Raw genomic sequence first — 8,902 nt, 5'->3', positions numbered from 1 at the left:
TGTGTGTGTGTGTGTGTGTGTGTGTGTGTGTGTGTGTGTGTGTGTGTGTGTCACAGGCTTACCACGACCCGATGCTGAAGCTGTCAATCATGACTGAGCAGGAACTGAATCAGATCTTTGGCACTCTGGACTCGCTGATACCCCTGCATGAAGGTAGGCGGGGCCATCTCCTACCTTAAGCTTTCTCGCTTGATACTGGACCAATTTCAAAGATTTCTGTTTATTAGTCATTTATACCCAATGCATAGGTGAACAGGGTCCAGGTTGAAAAATACTAAAACTACCCTTTAATGTCTTGTCATTCTAAAAACAGGAGTTTGGGTTGTTTGCAGTTCTTTAAACCAATCCCAATTGTCTTGAACAGGAACTTGTTTTGGTGGAAAATTTGCACCCCGCAAAAGAAAATGCCACATAAAATATTACATGAAGTTCACTGTTTACACAATACAGTAGCATGAGCTATTTGAATTAGCTTTAATGCATGGTTAAACCTCATTGGCTCTTACCAGTGTGTCACCGTGTGTAGTTTGTGTACAGTAAATCCTCACCAATCAGTCCCAAAATGTCCTAGTTAGAGGCTAAATGCCATAAACCTATTCTTTTTAAGTCTTTACAATCATTCACAAAAGAACCAAGCAAGCCTGCCTTGTTGCACGACCCCAATGTTCTTGAAACCCGACCGTTGTCAGCGTGCAGCAGAGGGATTTTGAGAATGACAACATGCAGAGAGCGTCGCTGAATGTCACGCAATTATTTTGGAAATGTACTTCCGTTGATCCAGACTACCAGCTTCATATAAACCTGGAACGGACTGAAATGTGTCCGTGATGCCAAGTCTTAAAAACTGTCAAGTAGCATCAGTTAACATCAAATGTCAGATTAATTCTTCATAAGTTTCTGATTGACATGGCTTGAGTTCAGAGATTCACTTCAGGCTCATGCAGTGCAGCTGTCGCAGTCCTCTTTTATCTTCCCATGATGCTCTGGGTCCTGCCCTATTTAAATTCTATCATATTTTTTAAAACCGTCTCTCCTCAGACCTGCTAAGTCGCCTCAAAGATGCCAGAAAACCCGACGGGTCCACAGAACATGTGGGTCACATCCTGACTGACTGGGTGAGTATGTGTTTCTCTTACAATAAATACCACATTCTGAAAATAATTACAGTTTTCCTTGTCTAATGTACCCATGTAGTAACCATGTGTCTCTGTTTCTGGGTCCCTGCAGCTTCCTTGTCTCAGCTCCTACACCTCGTACTGCAGTAACCAGGTCAAGGCCAAAGACTTGTTGGACCAGAAGAAGCAGGATCGACGGGTCCAGGACTTCTTGCAGCGCTGTCTCCAGTCACCCTTTAGCAGGAAGTTGGACCTGTGGAACTTCCTGGACATCCCCCGCAGCCGACTGGTAAAATACCCGCTGCTGGTCAGGGAGATCCTGAAGCACACGCCCAACGACCACCCGGACCGGCAGCACCTGGACGAGGCGGTGAGGATAACCAGCTTTAGGATACTGTACACCTTTATCCCTCAAAGTCTGGATCACTTCCCTGTCAGACCGAGGTAGTAGGAAATACAATTATTTGTGTTTGAATTTCTTAAAACCTATCAGAAACAAGGATGTTCCAATACCAATTTTTCCTTCCCAATTCCAATACCTGTACTTGCGTATCAGCTGATACAGAAAACCAAATATATATGATCCTAACAGCTGTACTACTAACCCTGTATGGTTGTGATAGGATTGCTTTCATGGTTGTTTGGTTTGACTTTGGTTAAACCCTTTGTAAAACATGAGCAAATACAGAAAATCAGAGGTGGAAAGAGTGCAAAAATATTCCACTTGAGTAAAAAGATCATTACTTTGACTATTACTTAAGTACAAGTAAAGTTGCACTCAAGTGAAAGCAAAAAGTGGCTCATTTAAAAGTTACTCAGATTAAAACTTACTTAGTTACTTTTTAACAGCAGGGAAGGCTGGGACGCTGATTTTTGAACCACTGATTTAGGAAACATTTTAGCGTCCAAAAGAGTCTTTGGTGTTGCTTTAAAATGCTGTTAAAGTTGAAAATAACATTTGAAAGTTTATAATGAATATAGAGAAATACCCCAAGTAATCTTGAATAACTGACAATTTCTGAATAACTTTGGAAGTAAGGGTATAACTTTATGTTGTATGTTTAAAACTCATCTTTAATGGTCAAAACATCCTCCACAGCACCGCCGAGGAGGGTCTGGCTAGTCCACACAGCATTCTGGTTGAGAGAAAACCGTGCTCTCGCTTATTGGATTTTTTTTTTAATTATTTTTTTATTTAACCAATCAAAATCGTCTTGGACAGCGCTTAGGAACTTGTTTTGGTGGAAGATGCATACGTTCAAATGTTGTTTTAGTCGTGCAACAGAAAACTCCGATTGGACAGATAGTCTAGCTAGCTGTCTGGATTTACCCTGCAGAGATCTGAGGGCCAGGTAACCATAGTCCTCAGAAATCAGCCGGAGGTTAGAGCGCCAACACAAAGAAAGCGGAAGGTAACGGACATCCGGCTGAAAAGAGTGACATCCGGGGGAATTTCGAGGATTGTGGGTATAGACTAGTTAAAAACAAATCGGATCAATCTGGGTGAAAATCAATGATATAAATTAATTTCTTCCATTAATTTTTTTTCATTTGAGGTACAAGTGTCCTCTACATTGACAGGTTGTCGTTGATTCTCATTGAAAAGGGCAACAGAGAGCAGCTGGAGCGAGCAGAAGGAACCATAAAGCAGCTCAGGTTGACATTACAATCCATCTGAAGATGGAGTCTGTTTGCTCCACAGATGCTGAGGGTTCAGAGCGTGGTGGCGGACATCAACAGGCGGACGGGGGAGTCGGAGTGTCAGTTCTACAAGGACCGCCTGTTGTACACGGAGGACGGACAGAGGGACGAACTCATCGACCGGTCCAGGACCCTCAGCTGCCACGGAGAACTGAAAAACAACAGAGGACTTGTCAGTAGATTTTTTTTTATTTTTTTTTAAATAATTTTTATACCAACCCACAAACCCCTTTTTATGCATGTTGTACTCTCTCGTGGTTCTCCAAAGTAGGGCGGGGTATAGCCACTGATTTCCTAAATCCACTTGATTCTGATTCCCCAGGTCCCGATTAGGTCGGGGAAATTTTAGTAACCAATTTAGCTTGAATTTAGAGGAGATTCTCAGAGAACTGAAGCTGTAAAGTGTACAAGCAAAAAGCTTTAATGTTAGCTTTATCCTCAAAAGGTTTCTTTGAAGTAGGGGCGGGACAAAATATCGATACAGCAATATATCAATACGCTGGTGCCAAATATTGATATTTTAATGAATAAAATATGGAGCTTTAAATAGATTTCCGTGCTCCCAGCATCGCTGCTTGCTGTTTCGTGATGTCATTGGTACCCTGAGCCGTGTATCGTATCGTGGCGTGAGGTACCCTGGGATTCCCTGCCCTAATTTATTATTTGGAGAAAAAAGTACTTTTTAATTAACAGGACAAACATGTCTCTCTAAGAACAAGACAGTTTATTGTTGTGTCTACCTTAATGTAATGCCTTGTCCAGAACATATAAAATAACATATAACTAATAATATTTATTGTAGACGTAACAATAACTTTATTTTATTGGGATTGTTTACTTTTAAGTCTTCATCTTTGCTATAAATCTTGCATAAACTACTACTACTACTACTACCACAACTACTACTACTACCACAACTACTACTACTACTACTACTACTACTACTACTACCACAACTACTACTACTACTTTGATCAATTTACCAATTTTCTGACAAAAATGTCTGGCAAACAAATATTTAACAAATACATAAACAAATATTGTATCTTAAATTTCTGGAGAAAAATAGAGCACTTTGATGTACACAGAAACACCTAATAGAGCAATCACCAAGTGAAGAAAAGTGAACGTCTGCATTCTCTCTCTCTCTCTCTCTCTCTCTCTCTCTCTCTCTCTCTCTCTCTCTCTCTCTCTCTCTCTCTCTCTCTCTGTATTTCCAGAAGCTCCACGTGTTCCTGTTCCAGGACGTCCTGGTCATCACCAGGTCCGTCTCGCTGAACGACCAGCCAGTCAGCTACCAGCTCTGCCGCCAGCCAATCTCCATCCGGCATTTGGACCTGGAGGACCTATCAGACGGGGAGATGAGAGTGGGCGGGTCCATCAGAGGAGCCTTCAGCAACATTGAGCGAAGTCAGTACCCCACAAATATTACAGATAATAATAATAATAATTCTAATTCTGACAACTTTATTTGTATTCCACCTTTAAAAACAACAGTGAGAGAGTGCTTTGACAGAGGAAACTAAATCACACAAGCTACGAGCTTGTGACAAAAGCACATACAAATCAATACACACAGGCTTATAACTGTAAAAATTGTAGTGAAAACTGAAGATAGTGCCGCTTTAAAGAACAGAAATAATGACAATTCAATAAACAAAATAAAATTAAATAAGTAATTTGGTAAAAAGAAAATGTAGAACAAAGACGACTTAATTATTAAAGATGATTACAAAAAGCAAATCTATAACAATGTATTTTAAGAAGTGATTTAAAAAGGTTTTGATTCAGCAAGGCTTATCTACTACAAAGAAATTATACAGAGATATATATATATATATATATATATATATATATATATACACACACACACACACACACACACACACACACACACACACACACACACACAGTATATACTGTACAATGACAGTTAAGACAACCTTAAAGAGCCTCCAACCGTGTGGCAACAGTTTCCTTTCCATAAAGAAAAAGTTTCCCCAGTTGTATGTGGAAGAACTTGAGTGGTCTGCACTGACCTCAAGCCCATCCAACACCTTTAGACCTTTAGGATGAAGTGGAACGACGACTGTGAGCCAGACCCCCAACATTACACCTCACAAATCCTCGTGATATCCGCGTATTAATGGCCATGGTTTGGAATTATATGTAGAGCTGCAGATATTAATCGATTATTTGATTAGTTGTTGAGTATTAAATTAATCGCCTACTAGCTTCTTAAATGTGGATATTTATAAGTTTCGTTCCTCCTCTGTGACACTGATCTGAATATCTTGGAGTTGTGGACAAAACAAGACATTTGAGGAAATTATCTTGGGCTTTGGGAAACACGCTGATTTTCACAATTTTCTGACATTTTGTAGACCAAACACCCCCCCCCCCCCAAAAAAAAGAAATTGACAGATTAATCAAATGTGAAAATAATTGTTAGTTGCAGCGGTATTATAAAAATACTGATTAGTGTTGTTTGGAAATCACAATAAACAGAACAAATTCCCAAAATGTTTAAGAAAAGCTGAATCAATGTGTCCTACAAGTGAATGTTATCATACAGTCATGATAATAGACGAGATGATGCGATGCAGTCCGTGTTGATGTCTGGAGGAATGTGGTTCTGCGGTGGTTTGCTGCCTGGCTGGTTACAGGTGTGGGTGGGTGTGTGTGTGTGTGTGTGTGTGTGTGTGTGTGTGTGTGTGTGTGTGTGGGTGTGGGTGTGTGTGTGTGTGTGTGGGTGTGTGTGTGTGTGTGTGTGTGTGTTGTCTGGACAGTGAGAGAGAGAGTGTGGTTCTTCAGTATGCTGCCTTGCTGGTTACTGGATGTGTGTGTGTGTGTGTGTGTGCGTGTGCACCACAGGTTGACCATGACCCGATGCTGAAGCTGTTGTTAATAATCAATTAACCAACAATGAAAATAATCCTTAGTTACAGCCCCTCACATAGGGGTGGAATGTGTACACATAGTTTGGCTGTATATGTCTGGTTATTTTCTGTGTTCACGTGTACAAATTACTTTGGCCGACACATTTAATCTCTCAAATATCGATATGGGTATCAAGTTCAAAAAGTCTGTATCTGTCAGGCTTGAATTTATTCACACATGCTGGTTAAAAACGGAGAACAGATTAAGTTTGACAGAATTCAACATAAGAATTTTAAAAACATATTTTCTAAACTATTGTTGGTCCATAATAATCCCTCATGTCTCCTGCTGTTTCTCTCTCTCCTCCTCACAGCAAAGAACTTCTTCCGGGTCTCGCACCGTACGGGAGGTCAGCTGCAGAGCCACTGCTTCCAGGCCAGCGACGCCTTCAACAAACAGCAATGGATCAACTGCATCCGACAAGCCAAAGAAGCCGCAGCACTGACTGGAGACCAGCCACCACAGACGGGACAATGTCTGGGGACAGCGCTGGTGGGACAGATAGGGCTGCTTGGTGAGACTGGTCTGAGTTTGCACGGTGAAGACAAAAATGGGGTGTGGGGAGAGATGGAGACAGGGCTTGGTGTGGGAGGAGGGGAAGGTCTGAGTGGAGAGAAAGATCTCGGTTTGGGGAAAGAGGTTAGGGTGGGTTTGGCTGGAGAGACAATGATGGGTATGGATGAAGGGACGGGTTTGAAATTAGATGGAGAAACAGGGATGGATGGTGAGACAAAGCAGCAAATCAGTGAGGTGGAGACAGGGCAGGTCGCTGGGGAGATGGGGGCAGAGCCAGGAACCAGAGCAGACTGGAAAATGGATGGAGGGGGAGAAACTCTGGGAGGAGGAGCTGCTTCGGATGCTCCGGCCTCGCTTTGCTCCTCCGCTTCTCCCTGTCAAGAAGAGCAGACGAGGGAGGCGGTGGAGGAAGAGCGGAGCATCTCTGGCGAGGGGGAAGAGGACGGCATGGACACCGGCGAGGTGGACTCACAGCAGTGCGAGGAGCTGAACCTGCGGTGCTGATGCTAGGGCCAAAACCACACTGACGGACTGGCAGCCAATCAAATTGGGGACTTGATGATGATGACGTCACAGAAGGAAGTCAAAAGAACATCTGACAAGCTTACAATACGTAGATATAAATACGTAGATGTCGCCTCTGGTTTGCGATATGCATCTCTGCTGCCGCCATCTTGGGATGTATACATCTGACCGGTTCCTACCACAACAGACAGGCTTCTGTGCTGCTTTTGAACGTTCAAGAGAAAATAAGCCAAAACTAATCCTTTAAATTATATTAAGGCTTAAAGCTGTGTACTGTTAATGTCTATGCAAGATAATGTATTTTGGTTTGGTGGATGCAAAGTTACATTTAAAGAGAAACAGTTGGGAGAACAAGTATTTGATACACTGCTGATTTTGCAGGTTTTCCTACTTACAAAGCATGTAGAGGTCTGTAATTTTGATCATAGGTAGACTTCAACTGTGAAACAAAAATCCAGAAAATCACATTGTATTAATTATAAATAATTTGCATTTTATCGCATGACATAAGTATTTGATACATCAGAAAAGTAGTCAAACTTAATATTTTGTACAGAAACCTTTGTTTTCTATTACAAAGATAATATGTTTCCTTTAGTTCCTGACCAGGTTTGCACACAATGCAGCAGGGATTTTGGCCCACTCCCCCATGCAGACTTTCAGCTCCCTCCAAAGATTTTCTATTGGGTTCGGGTCTGGAGACTGGCTAGGCCACTCCAGGATCTTGAGATGCTTCTCACGGAGCCACTCCTTAGTTGCCTTGGCTGTGTGTTCTGGGTCGTTGTCGCGGTGGAAGACCCAGCCATGACCCATCTTCAATGTTCTAACTGAGGGAAGGAGGTTGTTGGCCAAGATCTGGCGATACGTGGCCCCATCCGTCCTCCCCTCAATACGGTGCAGTCGTCCTGCCCCCTTTGCAGAAAAACATCCCCAAAGAATGACGTTTCCACCTCCATGCTTCACGGTTGGGATGGTGTTCTTGGGGTTCTACTCATCCTTCTTCCTCCAAACACGGCGAGTGGAGTTTAGACCAAAAAGCTCTATTCCTGTCTCATCAGACCACATGACCTTCTCCCATTCCTCCTCTGGATCATCCAGATGGTGGTTGGCGGACTTCAGACGGGCCTGGACATGCGCTGGCTGGATCAGGGGGACCTTGCATGTGCATACGTGGTTTGTTACTAATATGGTTTTCTTTGAGACTGTGGTCCCAGCTCTCTTCAGGTCATTGACCAGGTCCTGCGTGTAGTTCTGGGCTGATCCCTCACCTTCCTCATGATCAGATCTTGCGTGGAGCCCCAGACCGAGGGAGACTGATCGTCATCTTGAACTTCTTCCATTTTCTAATAATTGCTCCAACAGTTGTTGCCTTCTCACCAAGCTGCTTGCCTGTTGTCCTGTAACCCATCCCGGCCTTGTGCAGGTCTACAATATTATCACTGATGACCTAACACAGCTCTTTGGTCTTGGCCATTGTGGAAAGGTTGGAGTCTGTTTGAGTGTCTGGACAGGTGTCTTTTATACAGGTAATGAGTTCAAACAGTGCAGATAATCCAGGTAATGAGTGGAGAACTGGAGGGCTTCTTAAAGAAAAACTAACTGGTCTGTGAGAGCCAGAATTCTTACTGGTTGGTAGGCGATCAAATACTTATATCATGCAATAAAATGCAAACTAAGTATTTAAAAATCAAACAATGTTATTTTTCTGGATTTAGATTCCGTCTCTCACAGTTTTCAATGTACCTATTATAAAAAATTACAGACCTCTTCATGCTTTGGAAGGAGGAAAACCTGCAAAATTGGCAGTGGATGAAATACTTGTTCTCCCCACTGTACACGTCTGTCCTTCGTAGCAAAGCAGACCAGTTGGAAATACGTTGAGAAATCATGATTCAAATTGTGTACAGACCTCGTGCTTCAACACACGCATAAACTAGGAGGCGCGCAATGTCCGTCCCAACATGGCGGCCGCTTCAACTTATCTTTCCGATAAACGGCAACCACCAGTGCAGTAGGCTATCTACGTATAAATACCTATGGTCAATACACATTAACCAACGTGTTGCAGAACATTGTAACTGCTGTATCCTGACTGCTGGTCACCG

General features: G+C 42.6%; 1 protein-coding gene across 2 annotated transcripts in view; it reads left to right on the top strand.

Annotated features, from left to right (window-relative positions):
• Window positions 1–7,030, top strand: part of arhgef3 (Rho guanine nucleotide exchange factor (GEF) 3) — a 28,731-nt gene extending 21,701 nt beyond the window's left edge. For both annotated transcript variants that reach the window (XM_034870330.1, XM_034870331.1), the window contains 6 exons: window positions 47–153; window positions 1,039–1,115; window positions 1,228–1,485; window positions 2,818–2,988; window positions 4,037–4,226; window positions 6,070–7,030. In XM_034870330.1, the coding sequence (XP_034726221.1) occupies window positions 47–153; window positions 1,039–1,115; window positions 1,228–1,485; window positions 2,818–2,988; window positions 4,037–4,226; window positions 6,070–6,776 (1,510 nt within the window). In that variant the 3' untranslated portion in view covers window positions 6,777–7,030. The remainder of the gene's footprint in view (window positions 1–46; window positions 154–1,038; window positions 1,116–1,227; window positions 1,486–2,817; window positions 2,989–4,036; window positions 4,227–6,069) is intronic.
• Window positions 7,031–8,902: the final 1,872 nt, after the last annotated feature.

This window comes from Etheostoma cragini, chromosome 4, assembly GCF_013103735.1.
Source record: "Etheostoma cragini isolate CJK2018 chromosome 4, CSU_Ecrag_1.0, whole genome shotgun sequence".
In the NCBI taxonomy this organism is placed as follows: domain Eukaryota; kingdom Metazoa; phylum Chordata; class Actinopteri; order Perciformes; family Percidae; genus Etheostoma; species Etheostoma cragini.
This window is presented reverse-complemented; position numbering and strand designations above follow the sequence as displayed.